The sequence below is a fragment of the Engystomops pustulosus genome, chromosome 1 (assembly GCF_040894005.1).
Source record: "Engystomops pustulosus chromosome 1, aEngPut4.maternal, whole genome shotgun sequence".
Taxonomy (NCBI): Eukaryota; Metazoa; Chordata; class Amphibia; order Anura; family Leptodactylidae; genus Engystomops; species Engystomops pustulosus.
The window spans coordinates 29,479,392-29,493,374 of NC_092411.1; the positions used below are offsets into that span (position 1 = coordinate 29,479,392).

The following is a 13,983-nucleotide window of genomic DNA, read 5'->3' on the forward strand; positions in this document are numbered from 1 at the left end:
TCTGTCTATGATGAGATAGATGATGGCTGCACAGGACTGACTGATGATGTAATCTACATTGCTGAGTAACGCATTAAACCTGTGTACATACATACTGTATCCATGCTGTGGCCACCTATTGCAGGAGGTGTTATATACAGCTAGAGATGGGCTGAGTATATAGGCTCTATAGTCCCATGTCCAATTTTTGCATCATCATCATTTTTTTCCCCATCTAATACACCAAAGCTCAATACTAATTTTACATGTCTAGGACGCTGGTGCATCCAAATCCGGATCCAGCCTGCACCCAGCATGTATCCTGGATATGGCTGCCCTAACACAAAGAAGATGCCTTCCAGTCCCCATCACAGCTCATTAGGCACAATGGCACAGTGATTCCTCGGCACACAATTCACCTCAGGCATCATAATAAAGGTATCCATCCAAATAATGGCCCCCTCACATCAGCGGAGCGCGCCTTAATATACAATCACCACATCAAGTGTGACAGAAGTGGCTGCAGTGTAATAAAGCGCATATCAGTCTTGTGCCATATGTAATTGCAGGATCTCTTCTGGTGAATGGATGTAATAAGGTGAGTGCCCTGTAATGAAGAAGGTGCGGAGGGGAATCTTACACCCTGACATTGTCTATCACACCATCCACAATGCAGAAGACTGGGCACTAGGCACTATTTACATATGACCTACATCATACCAAGTTGGCATCAATTCCAATTCTTCTAAAATTTGCCATATTGGCTCCGCCAACCATTCTCCATCACGAGACCAAGGCATTTGCAATGGACCGGGGACTAATTAGTCCTTAGGGGCTTTGTCCAGATACAATAGCATATGGCTTATTAGTAGGTCACATCTCAGTATAGAATCAGGTATAATGCACTTCATTAGCCATAGAAGTACCCACCACATATATATTTCACAGGCGGTCATTATAATCAGGTTTATCCCCCCCCTCCATGCTCCATGGAGGTTTCTAAGAATAGGTCGGATCAATACATGATAATTGCATACAAAATAATTGGTTTAGATTAGAGGGGACTCATGTTGCTTCTCCGATAACCTACGAGGCAATGAAACCAGAGGCCGAGCCGTATATGAAGCATATATGATGTGTATGTAAACAATCCACGTCAGGTGTAATAGTCATACAATGCAGGTATTAGGGATATTGCCGTATACTGGTTCTGGGGCTGAAGTGCATATATATAGTATATAGTATATGTATATGGATGAAGAAGAAATCTTTACCTTGATGTAGCCCCAGGATACAGACAGCAAATAGTTAGCTTCAGGCATTTTGAATGTAATTTGCTGTATACCAGCAGAAGAGAAATATTTAAAAAAAAAAAAAAAAATTATCAGTTTTTTATTTCAGACTTCTGCGCGGTCACTTTGTTCCCGGGTTTGGCTTTAGGTGCACCGGGTGCATTGTGACTCCCATTGAGCAGCGTTCAGACTGTAGGAATACCATTTATACAAATCCAGAGGGCTGTGATAGTCCAGGACTAGCAAGAAGAAGGATACGGCCACGGAAAAGGAGAAATCCAGGGAGCTGGGAATCTGCATGTTTCTTGTGCGCCAGGATCCTACTGAATAATAGATGCCAGGAGGCTCCGCTGCTGAGGAGGGTCTCTGTGCCAACAGCACAATATAGGACCTTCAAGGAAAGCCATAAACAGTGCGCCGAGCGTCCGCCCAGAAATCTCATGGAAAGCCAATCCACATCCCTCTAAAGGCAGGGGAGACGGCTTCATGGATGAGATTTCCTCATTGGCCGGAGATGCTAAATCTCCTTGGAGCAGCAGTTCTCCGTGTCTTGTAAATGACATTTAGTAATGGAATCCCTGTAGCACCAGCTATCCTCTCCAGACAAGATTAATTAGAGCACTTTTTCCCCCCTCTTCTCCTTTTGTGCTTGCTAAATTGCCTTTAAGCCGGGCGCGGAGGGGGGGGCATGACATTCCCGGTGATTTGCAGAATTTGAGCAGAGGTTTTATATAGAATATGTATGAGGAGAGACAGGGGGGGGGGACGCTCCTGAGCTCAGTACAAATGTAGCAAAGATGGGTTTGACATTGCGGAGTTTTTATTTTCAATTGGGAGTTTGGGGATTTTTTGCACAGAATCACAGGGAGTTGTGAAATTGACAATGTGGGCTCTGCTACATGTGCACAGCAAAAAGTAGGATACATCTCTGCTTGAGGGCTTCCTCACTCTAATGGATGGCATAATGGGTGCCCCAGAGGACTACAAGAGGGGCTATCTGGATACATATAGAGTGTGTGTTCATTTACCAGCCAAAAAAGTAACATGAAAGGGAACCCGTCACCAGATTTTACTTAATTAACAAACCAGCCTCCTCAGGTAGGTTATGAAACGTCCTTTCTAGAATTCCCTCTTTTGTGTTAATTCTCACTTGTTTACCTATAAACAATTTCAGAGAAGAGTCATATTTTGCAGCAGATGAATCAGGTTTAGAGGCTGCAGGTGGAGCGTCACTGCAGACTGCTCTATCTTTAGTTACATTAAATCTGTTTCCAGGTTCTATAGAAGAATTCCATCTTTCAGATTGCATCAGGCTTGTGGTTCTGTGATCTACAGAACCGATCACAATAATGGCAAAACTGAGTGGGATTGGATTTTTACCTGCAGCTCACATTTCTATCCATGTCTCCTGGCCTGTATGTCTCTAGATCACAAAACTACTAGCCTGAAAATATGAAAATCTTTTCTTTAAGACATGAAAAGCATCTGAAATGTCCCTCCTCCTGCAGCCTCTAAACTTGACTCATCTCAGACAAAATATGACTCTTCTCTGTTCATTTTCACATGACTTTAGAGATTTTTTTTATCAGTAAATGGACAAAATTTCATATAAGAGAGGGGATTTTAGAAAGGATGTCTCAAACCTTACCTGAGGGGGCTGGAAGTTTAATGCGGTAATATATAGAAGCTTTAACATAGCCTGCAATGTAGATGTGAGCCTTTTACTAGGGTCAAAATCATATACAGTCTTTCACAGATTTAATCATTTTTATTAAATCACAGATTAATTTCAAAATGTCCATTGATTGCTTACAGTATGGCATTTTCCATTATTACAAAATCCATAAAGGGACATAGGGGCAGATATACTCTCTGTGGAGGATTCGGGTCTTCCGGCGATTCACTAAGGTAGTGCGCCCGATATCCACCAGGTGTCACTACTGCGCTGAAGTCCCTCGGAGTTCACTGGAGTTCACGATCCATTGCTGGGTGCAAGTAAGTGCGTGTCAAGTGACACTTTAAAAAAAATAATAATGTGGTTTTTCAGAATCCGCCGGGTTTTCCGAAAGGCCACGCCCCCCGATTTCTATTGCGTGCATGCCGGCGCTTATGCGCCACAATCCGATCGCGTGGGCTTATTCAGGGAAAATCGGCGCAAAACGGTAATATTCGGGTAACCTGGCGGACCCGGCGGCCCTTAGAACATGACCCCCATAGTGTCACATACTAGTGTGCAATACAGGAGAATATGTACACCCATATTAAGGTTATAATTCTTGCGGACAAGCAGCCATAGGTGCACTCCCATAATGGTTTTGTGAAACTAGTTTATAAAATGTTATAAAGCACAAATATGTCATCAAGATTTTTAAGTACAGGCGGTCCCCTATTTAAGGACACCCGACTTACAGACGACCCATAGTTACAGACGGACCTCTCTGCCCACTGTGACCTCTGGTGAAGCTCTCTGGATGTTACTATAGTACCAGGCTGCAATGATCAGCTGTAAGGTGTCTGTAATAAAGCTTTATTGATAATCCTTGGTCCAATTACAGCAAAAAATTTTGAAACTCCAATTGTCACTGGGGCAAGAAAAAAATTTGTCTGGAACTTCATTTATAAAGTATACAGTTTCGACTTACATACAAATTCAACTTAAGAACAAACCTCCAGACCCTATGTACGTAACCCGGGGACTGCCTGTAACATTGTATACTTCATCCAAAAAATATATATATATTCTGGCCCATCTTTTCTTAATTCCTTTGTTATTCCTCCCTAAAAATAAACAAATAAATTAACTTGGAGTGAACAGATAGTGGTGTGTCCATATCAAGGGGATGGGATCACCAATCTGTCAATTTATTCCTTAATATTAAAAAAAAAAAAAAAAACTACCATCAAAATCCATCATGATAAACCAGGGACACTTACTCATAGATCCAGGCACCGTGACCGTGGTAATTTGCTTATATTTGTTATCCATAGTAAACTTCTAAAATAAAGTTTTAAAATTATGCTGTGTTTTTATCTTAGATGCTGAACGATTTCCCCTTTTACCACCCCACAAGTGTATACGGATTCACAGATTTTGGGGCACCTCAAAAATTTTTCTAGCCCCAGCTGAGATATCCCTTGATGGATGTGACCATTGTAATTCTCTCCTGTGTCAGAGAGGAGGTGCTAACGCAGAGTTCTCATTTTATGATAAACAGTGAGGCACCGAGAAGATCATCATAACACATGCCCCCTCCTCTGCTCCAGCACCTCCTCTCTGACAGTGGAGAGGATTACAATGGTCAGATACTGGGACTGATATCTCAGCAACCAAGGGGGCTAGAAAGAAAATTCTAAGTTCTCCATAATCCGTGTAGCAGTCCCTATATTATTAAGTATGCTAATCACCACATGTATGAGGTGGTGAAAGGTTTTCTTTAAGCCCAACAAATCTGTTCTGTGATGTTACTGGAGAAACTGAAAATAATTAAGATAAATCTGATGTGCAACAGCTAGACAGACTAGCCAGACCACTTTCACTAGTGGAGTAAGTGCCATAAAAATTGGGCAAATGTTTTGTTTAAGTAATCTGAAAGTTGAATTTTGATTTCACCCCATTTTCGGCAAGTCTTTGTCACGTCTACAAGGGATTATGCAGGTATTTATAGATTGGCTCCTCCATACACTGGTCATCCCTGAGGAAGGCACTCCTGATTTTCCCAGTCCCCTTCCCGCCGCTGTCCTTCTTTTCATTTGTCACTATATAATCAGTATTGGTGATTGTGCATTATAGTCGTGGTTATTTGCGGTGCTTTCATATCTATTTATGTAGGTTCATATTTTTTGCATGGTTTGTCATCTATTCAAGATTTTTGTGGACAGTTTTGGGAGGGGGTTGTGTGCAGGGAAGATTAAGTTTGGGGTATTATTATCAGGCAACACATTTAACCTTTCTGATCATTTTTGGGGGGTATAGGTTCTTACCCCTATTTTTAATATTTTTATACAATTTATTTTGTCTGGTATATAATTCTGTAATTTTGGATACAATAAAGATGGATTGTTTTAGCTACATGGCTCTTTTCATATGTGAGCACCATAATGGTGTGGTATCGGGCTTTACAATGTGTTTTGGAATGCCAAATGAGGAGGGAAGTCTGTGGAAAGGCCCCACCAGTATTGGGCTGCTAGATGCCCTGTGAATACTGATGATCCCTGTGTATTAACAAGCTGTTTACACATCAGATACTGTCACCGCCAAGTTGTGTGCCATTATTTGTAACTGAGACCATAGCCACAGAGCTGAGTCCTGTCGTCAGAGTTGTAACCACCAAGCAGCATAACCTTCAGAAGAATGGTAACCAACAAGGCAAGTGCCATTAGATAGATGGATAGATAGATAGATAGATAGATACTTATAAGGCATTGGAGGTTCTTCCTACAAGATGAATTGACCAACAATCTCGGAAAAATCTGGTGTGGATAAGTGTATAGTCTTCTTAAAAAAGTAGTCTTTTGATAATGCCTAGTGTATGAAATAGATACAGTAGATACAGGTGGTTCCCTACTTAAGGACACCCGACTTACAGACAACCCCTAGTTAAAGACGGACCTCTCGTGAAGCTCTCTGGATGTTACTATAGTCCCAGGCTGCAATGATCAGCTGTAAGGTGTCTTAATGAAGCTTTATTGATAATTATTGGTCCCATTACAGCTAAAAAAAATTGTCTAGAACTGCAATTCTAAAATGTAACCCAGGGACTGCCTGTAGATTGTTAGCCTATCTGAGCCAAAAGGTTGCCTGTTATGGAATAAAAGCTCCACTTCTTTCACGTGCAATTTTTTGGAGTTCAGTTTTTTCTCTATTGTTAGATAGATAGCGGATTCAAAATAAATTAGGTAGATAAAGATTCAATAGTTAATACGGTAGATACAGGGATAGACAGATAGATAGAATATTCAAAAGAAGATAAATAGATATATAGATAGATAATTTAATATTTAATAGACAGAAGATTCAAAACAGGCAGATGTATACAAGATTCAAAAGATGACAACTGGATAGATAGACATATAGATATGATAGCAGATAAAAGATAGATAGAAGAGAGATAGATAATAGATGGATAGATACAATATATAAATAGACAGATAGATAGATAGATAGATAGATAGATAGATAGATAGATACATGTAAGATCAAGTAGACGATAGATATATAGATGATAGATGGATATGAGATGATAGATAAATAGATAGTTGGATGGATAGATAAATATGAGATGATAGATAGATAAATATGAGATGATAGATAGATAGATAGATAGATAGATAGATAGATAGATAGATAGATATGAGATGATAGATAGATAGATAGATAGATAGATAGATAGATAGATAGATAGGAGATAGATATGAGATAGATAGATAGATATGAGATGATAGATAGATAGATAGATAGATAGATAGATAGATATGAGATGATAGATAGATAGATAGATAGATAGATAAATATGAGATGATAGATAGATAGATATGAGATGATAGATAGATAGATAGATAGATAGATAGATAGATATGAGATGATAGATAGATAGATAGATAGATAGATAGATAGATAGATAGATAGATATGAGATGATAGATAGATAGATAGATAGATAGATAGATAGATAGATATGAGATGATAGATAGATAGATAGATAGATAGATAGATAGATAGATATGAGATAGATAGATAGATAGATATGAGATGATAGATAGATAAATATGAGATGATAGATAGATAAATATGAGATGATAGATAGATAGATAGATAGATAGATAGATAGATAGATAGATAGATATGAGATGATAGATAGATAGATAGATAGATAGATAGATAGATAGATAGATAGATAGATAGGAGATAGATATGAGATAGATAGATAGATATGAGATGATAGATAGATAGATAGATAGATAGATAGATAGATAGATAGATATGAGATGATAGATAGATAGATAGATAGATAAATATGAGATGATAGATAGATAGATAGATAGATAGATAGATAGATAGATAGATAGATAGATAAATATGAGATGATAGATAGATAGATAGATAGATAGATAGATAAATATGAGATGATAGATAGATAGATATGAGATGATAGATAGATAGATAGATAGATAGATATGAGATGATAGATAGATAGATAGATAGATAGATAGATAGATAGATAGATATGAGATGATAGATAGATAGATAGATAGATAAATATGAGATGATAGATAGATAGATAGATAGATAGATAGATAGATAGATAGATAGATAGATAGATAGATAAATATGAGATGATAGATAGATAGATATGAGATGATAGATAGATAGATAGATAGATAGATAGATAGATAGATAGATAGTTGGATGGATAGATAAATATGAGATAGATAAATATGAGATGATAGATAGATAGATAGATAGATAGATGGATGGATAGATAAATATGAGATGATAGATAGATACATATGAGATAGATAGATAGATAGATACATATAAGATGATAGATAGATAGATAGATAGATAGATAGATAGATAGATAGATATGAGATGATAGATAGATAGATAGATAGATAGATAGATAAATATGAGATAGATAGATACATATAAGATGATAGATAGATAGATAGATAATCCCTTTGAACTATCACAGCTAAAGCATTTCTAAAAGAAAAAAAAAATCAGGAAGAAAAGAGTAGAAAAGCAGAAGTCATTTCTGTGACTTGTTACCAAAGTTAAGACATTTTTCCAGGTGATCAGAGCCAATTTCTGGCGGCACAATAGCGGCTGCTGAAGAGGTCTGTGTGGCAGGATGGAAATTAGATACTTACATCCAAATAACTCGTTATTACCCCAGGTAAAAGCGCGGCTTGTGAACAGTCTATTTCTGTCTGGACAACTTTTACAAAGGGATTGTGAGGGGTGAAGAAAATGCTATTTTCTGCTCTTTGGATTTTAGCTCTCTCTCTTTTTTTTCCTGTTTCGGGAGGCGAAATGGTCTCTTTGCTCCATTTGATGAAATTATGACACTACAGAGAAAATGATTCCTGTTCAAAAGAATATGTATTTTGCTGCGGTGGGAACAAATGAAAGTATCCAGCAATTTTCCAGTCTTAAAACATCTCCAGCCCTGAAGCTTGTGATAATGTTTAATAAACTGTAATTAGAGACAACCCCAAGAAAAGTTCAAGGTGTTATTTCTTACAAATCCAGAGAATACATCAAAATGTCAAAAATGTAAAGTATTTCTTATACCAATCCATACCTCTCCACTGTCTGGAGTAAATGTTACTATTGCCATAGAAGGTGGAGGGGAGTGTCCGGCTGGGGGTGCAATGACTCCTACCATTGTGGGCACAGGTGGGTATACTGAATAGTGGGAGGCCAAACCTGGGCAAAAATGTCTACTTATTGCGACATACGGAATAAAATATAAGAAAGGACCATCCATTTCCCTGCAAGAATTGGAATGACTACATAACCACAATTATTTGTAGAGCCCTGACCAAAGTTATGGAATTGCTTGTGTTGCTTTATGGGTAAAGTCACCCCTGATTGTTGGCATACAGGTGGCAGGACTGAGTAGTACCAACTACAATAAGGACCTTCATCTGCAACACAAATGCTGTAGTACATAATGGATATACATTCAGATATAGGAACTTCCATTCCATTTCATAGAGGAAGCAGAGCTACCAGCTACATGTATGCAATGGACCTTGTGCCTACAGACATTGGACCTCAAGCCTACCTACAGACAGTGGCCCTTGCCCCTACCTACAGACAGTGGGCCTCACGTCTACCTACAAACAGTGGCCCTTGCCCCTACCTACAGACATTGGACCTTGTGCCTACCTACAGACAGTGGACCTCACACCTACCTACAAACAGTGGACATCACACCTACCTACAGACATTGGACCTTGTGCCTACCTACAGACAGTGGACCTCACACCTACCTACAGACAGTGGTCCTTGCCCCTATCTACAGACAGTGGCCCTTGCCCCTACTGACAAGCATTGGACCTTGCGCCTACCTACAGAAATTGGACCTCACGCCTACCTACAGACAGTGGACCTCACGCCTACCTACAGACAGTGGACCTCGCGCCTACCTACAGACAGTGGACCTCGCGCCTACCTACAGACAGTGGACCTTGTGTCTACCTACAGACAGTGAACCTCACACCTACACTACCTACAGACAGTGAACTCTGTCCCTTTCTACAGACATTGGACCTTGCCCCTACCTACAGACAGTGGTCCCTACATCTACCATACACATAAAAAAGACAGTGGTCCTTACATGTACCATACATACATAGAGACAATGGTCCTTACATGTACCATACACACATACAGACAGTGGTCCTTACATGTACCATACACACATACAGACAGTGGTCCTTACATGTACCATACACACATACAGACAGTGGTCCTTACATGTACCATACACACATACAGACAGTGGTCCTTACATGTACCATACACACATACAGACAGTGGTCCTTACATGTACCATACACACATACAGACAGTGGTCCTTACATGTACCATACACACATACAGACAGTGGACATCGCATCTGCTTACAGAAAATGGATCTTGCACCTACTTACAGACAGTGGACTTTCTATCTACATATTCCCATCTACAAAGAGACAGTGGAGATTCTACAGAGAATATATTGCGTCTCCATAAATATTTCTTCCCCATCTTATACGTCATACATAAGACGCCAATTACTATTGGATGGATTAGTGAATGAGACCCTCTATTGTTAATTGACCATCCATTGGGTTCTCAAGGTGTTAAACACAAATGCCAGCAGAAAAGAACAGATGGGCAGTCGGGGTCCTGCGGTGGCACAAATCTGCAGAATCACATGATGTTTTGTGCATAGAGCTGCGGGCGCCTAGCCCCTCCTGGAGCCCCTCCTGGAGCATGACCTTAGCAGGTTATGTAGAGAAGCCACTTGTGTTCCCTTCGCTAAAACCTGAACAGATCTCCAAAGCAAAGAACAGGAACATGCGGCTCAATTGGGGAGGACTGGAGATTGTAACAAACAGTACATGCGAGATAAAACCTCATTATTAGTCATTCAGCACAAAGGGAACATTTTATACTCAGAATGGAACAGACCGCAGCCAGAGGAGCGATAATTATCATTGCTTTACCAATTAGAACTGATCCATTTTCAGCTTTCAACATTTTTTGGGACTCACTAAGTACATATAATTTCTGATAAATTTACATGTATTCGAAGATGTGTTTACCTAGCAAAGAGAACGTTACAGATGGATGTAGCAAAAAAAAAAAAAAAAACACATGATTCTACACAATTTTTCTTGGTATATACTGCCCCCTGGTGGCAGAAGAGTAAATATAGCAGAGAGTGCGCTAAAATAACAAATCCTGAATTTACCAGTCTATTCTACTTACATTACAGTACTGCTAGATTTCGACACTGTGATTGTGGTAATCATCTTACATTTGTTATTTATGGCCTCCTTTCTTCTAAAATCAACTTTTAAAAATATGCTAATGACCCAGAAGGGCTTGAGGGGTATCAACATAAAGCCTCCATGCTGTATCTTCACAGGCTGTTACACAGTGCATTTTTCTCACCCACTTAGTTAGATTACAGCAGACAGGGAGGGTGTAACAGCCTATGAAGCTACAGCACGGAGGGGCTCTGGTAACAACCTTCTGGCTCATTAGCATAATTTTAAAAGTTGATTTTAGAAGGAAGGAGGCCATGGATAACACATATAAACTTACCACAGTCACAATGCTGGATCTATGAGTAAGTGTCCCTCGTTTATCAGGACGTAAGATCAGGGGTAGATTTCTGTTACTAATAAAATCTGGTTTAAGACAGGGGGGGAATTAAAGGTGATGTCATATCCCGGGTTATATATAAACTAAACATATGTTCCTGTAGGTGAAGTCTCATGCCTCATAAGCTGTTCTTCCTATCGAAATTCTGTGACCTGAACACAGAGAAATCTTCATTTTTATTTGAATGTAAATCAGCATTTGGGTGCTCTGTGGGTGTGGCCATGAAGTCCACTGCACCTTCTTTTGACCAGTTATACAGGGTACTAGTAATCAAGGCATAATGTGAGGTTCTGGGCACCATCACTTCTCTGTGTTTCTATCTTTTTCATCCCAAGGCCGCCTCCTTACAACCATATTGTAAATCGCCCTCTTATAACTAGGTACATTGTCTTCCTTGGGAACGAGTTGTCAGCAGACAAGTGTAGCAGCATCTCTTCCATGTGTCTCTAACACCAGCTTACGTCTTCACATGCAGATAAACAGTGAGCTACCTACGTAGATAATCCTACAGGCTGTTCTGTAAAGCCTTACTACAGACCTGGCGGCATAGCCATGTGGATAGTGAGGGCACTACACGCATCCGGGCGTGTGTCTGGAAGGAAAATTGTAGGATAAAACACTGCAGGGACAGACATTACATTGCTGCAGTAAGGGGCCACCCTGACATCCGAGAGCCACTTCCTACTGTCTATTAGACTATGTTTAAATTCCTGATCCAATATTTTTCATGTACTGAATGATTGTCAAAAAGTAATCTCCGACAAGGAGTGACACAATAAGGGCCACTATGCTGTTCCCCTACAAGGGCTCACTCCTGTTGCTGTGAGTCACTGAAACATTAGGTGTCTACTTTTTTGAAAGGTCCAAAATAAGTCAGCTATTCTGGATCATCAGAAGTTGGTCACTTAAAGGAAATCTACCACCAGGATGAAGGCTTGTAAACCAAAACACACTGACATTCTGGTGTGTGCCCCCTCTGGAAGGATCTGCTCTTCTTTTAGCTTTATGCCCTTGCTTTAAAAATTATGCAAACGAGCCCAAGGGGCTCCGGGCCCAATAAATAGCTATAGAGACCCAAGCCCCTCAGGCTCATTTACATAATTTTTAAAGCTTATTTAGTAAACACAAGGGCATAAGAGGCTAAAAGTAGAGCAGATACAACCAGATGGTGCACATACCAGAATGCCAGTGTGCTGGCTTTACAATCTTTCATCCTGGTGGTAGATATCCTTTAACCAAATTCAAGCTAAGAGGTGACACCTCCAAATTGTACTTGTACATGTCATCTGAAATAATGCTGTAATAGATCCTGGAGCATGAAGTGATGATGCCCCAAGGATGAATGGTAACCTACAGGTTGAGTCAAATGTCTGATGGATGATGGGGTTGAGCTTTTAGGGTATATCCAGAATATAGCCGACATATTGGATCAAGGACTGGTTTTTCCAATTGGAAGGTGCAGTTCAAAGAAGACCAGAATTGTCTCAGAAATCTATTCCTGCAATTAGATTTGCAAAAGTAGTTCAAAAGCTTCAGTATCAACATGGAAATTCTCTATAGATTCTCATTCTCATATCACTTGGATCCAACACCTTCAAGAGAATCCACCCAAAATAAATACTTCATTAAAAGCTATGATTAAAAAGCATTGCTCGCATCCCGAAATTATTCCTCTCCATGGCTGCAATGTTAAAATATCAGTTGTAAACTTATATGCAACTCACCTTAAGTCCATGCATATTAATGGAGTCCTGCATATTACATTTTACTTGCAGTCTCCTTGTTATTGATAGGTCTCACTGCTAGGAAATGCTGCTGTGTGGAACATTAAGAGAGAGCTCTGTTACATGATAGGGCACTTCATGTCATGTGACCAGGGTGATGTCATCTAAGGTCATGTACCTACCTACCCCGTTTATGTATCTGATCACATGAAATCACAGCAGCCTCTATGGACTTCTACTCCTCCCTATTCTCCAGGGAGGCATTATGTGATTTCATGTGATCAGATACATACATGGGGTAGATGTTGCAAAACTTAATTGGTGAAGAACCTTATATGACATCACTCTAGTCACATTATTTTAAATGCCGAGAAGACATTTTAAATACTGAGAACACATTTTAAATACTGAGAAGACATTCATTCTGGGACATGGAAGGAGTAGATAGGAGGGGCCAGCCAAGCAGGATACACCCCCTCTGATGCCAGGTAATATAACATGAAGTTGATTTATGGGGATGTAAGGGAAACAATTTTTAGCCAAAAGAAGGGGGTCTGTTAATAAGTGCTATGGGAACCTGTTACTAGCTGTATGTGTGAAAATGTGGTGATAGTTTCCCTTTCTGCTCGGCACCAGGGATAACATATGTGATAGCTGTGCATCGCAGGGAACTCTCAGTGTTTGAGCCACACGAGATATTACAAATCTGATTGAAGCAACTGATTTTTGTGGCAGTTCTGGTCTTCCCAGATCTGCCTTATAACCACCATCCCATTGAAATAACTTGCCCTTGATTTAATATAGCAGCTTTCAAGATGCTGGACATGTTCCAGACCTCACCTAAAAGATAAGCTCCATCCAATATTACTTGCTGAGCAGATATGTCTCTTCCCTTTTCTGAAATAAAAGAGTGTAAGGGAACTTTTGACTTTGTATTTAGTTCACAATAAATGATAACATATATTTTGGCGAGACCATGCTTTATGATGACCGTCCAAAAGACCTAATGGGGAGGTTTATCACGAATCGTATGCCAGTTCTTACGATTATTTTTGTTACTCAGTAAATGTGTGCAGGAGTGCGGTGTGGAGGAGTGTGTGTGTGCA

General features: G+C 39.7%; 1 protein-coding gene across 6 annotated transcripts in view; it reads right to left on the reverse strand.

Moving 5' to 3' along the window:
• The window catches only part of PDE4D (phosphodiesterase 4D), a 595,186-nt gene that overhangs the window by 26,287 nt on the left and 554,916 nt on the right, over positions 1-13,983 (reverse strand). Inside the window, exon 1 of one of the 6 annotated variants that reach the window (XM_072136793.1) lies at positions 1,254-1,825. The exons of the other annotated variants lie outside the window; for them this stretch is intronic. Within the exon in view, the coding sequence (XP_071992894.1) occupies positions 1,254-1,301 (48 nt within the window). The 5' untranslated portion in view covers positions 1,302-1,825. Of the gene's footprint in view, positions 1-1,253; positions 1,826-13,983 lie in introns of those variants that run through there. 6 annotated transcript variants of the gene reach the window in all.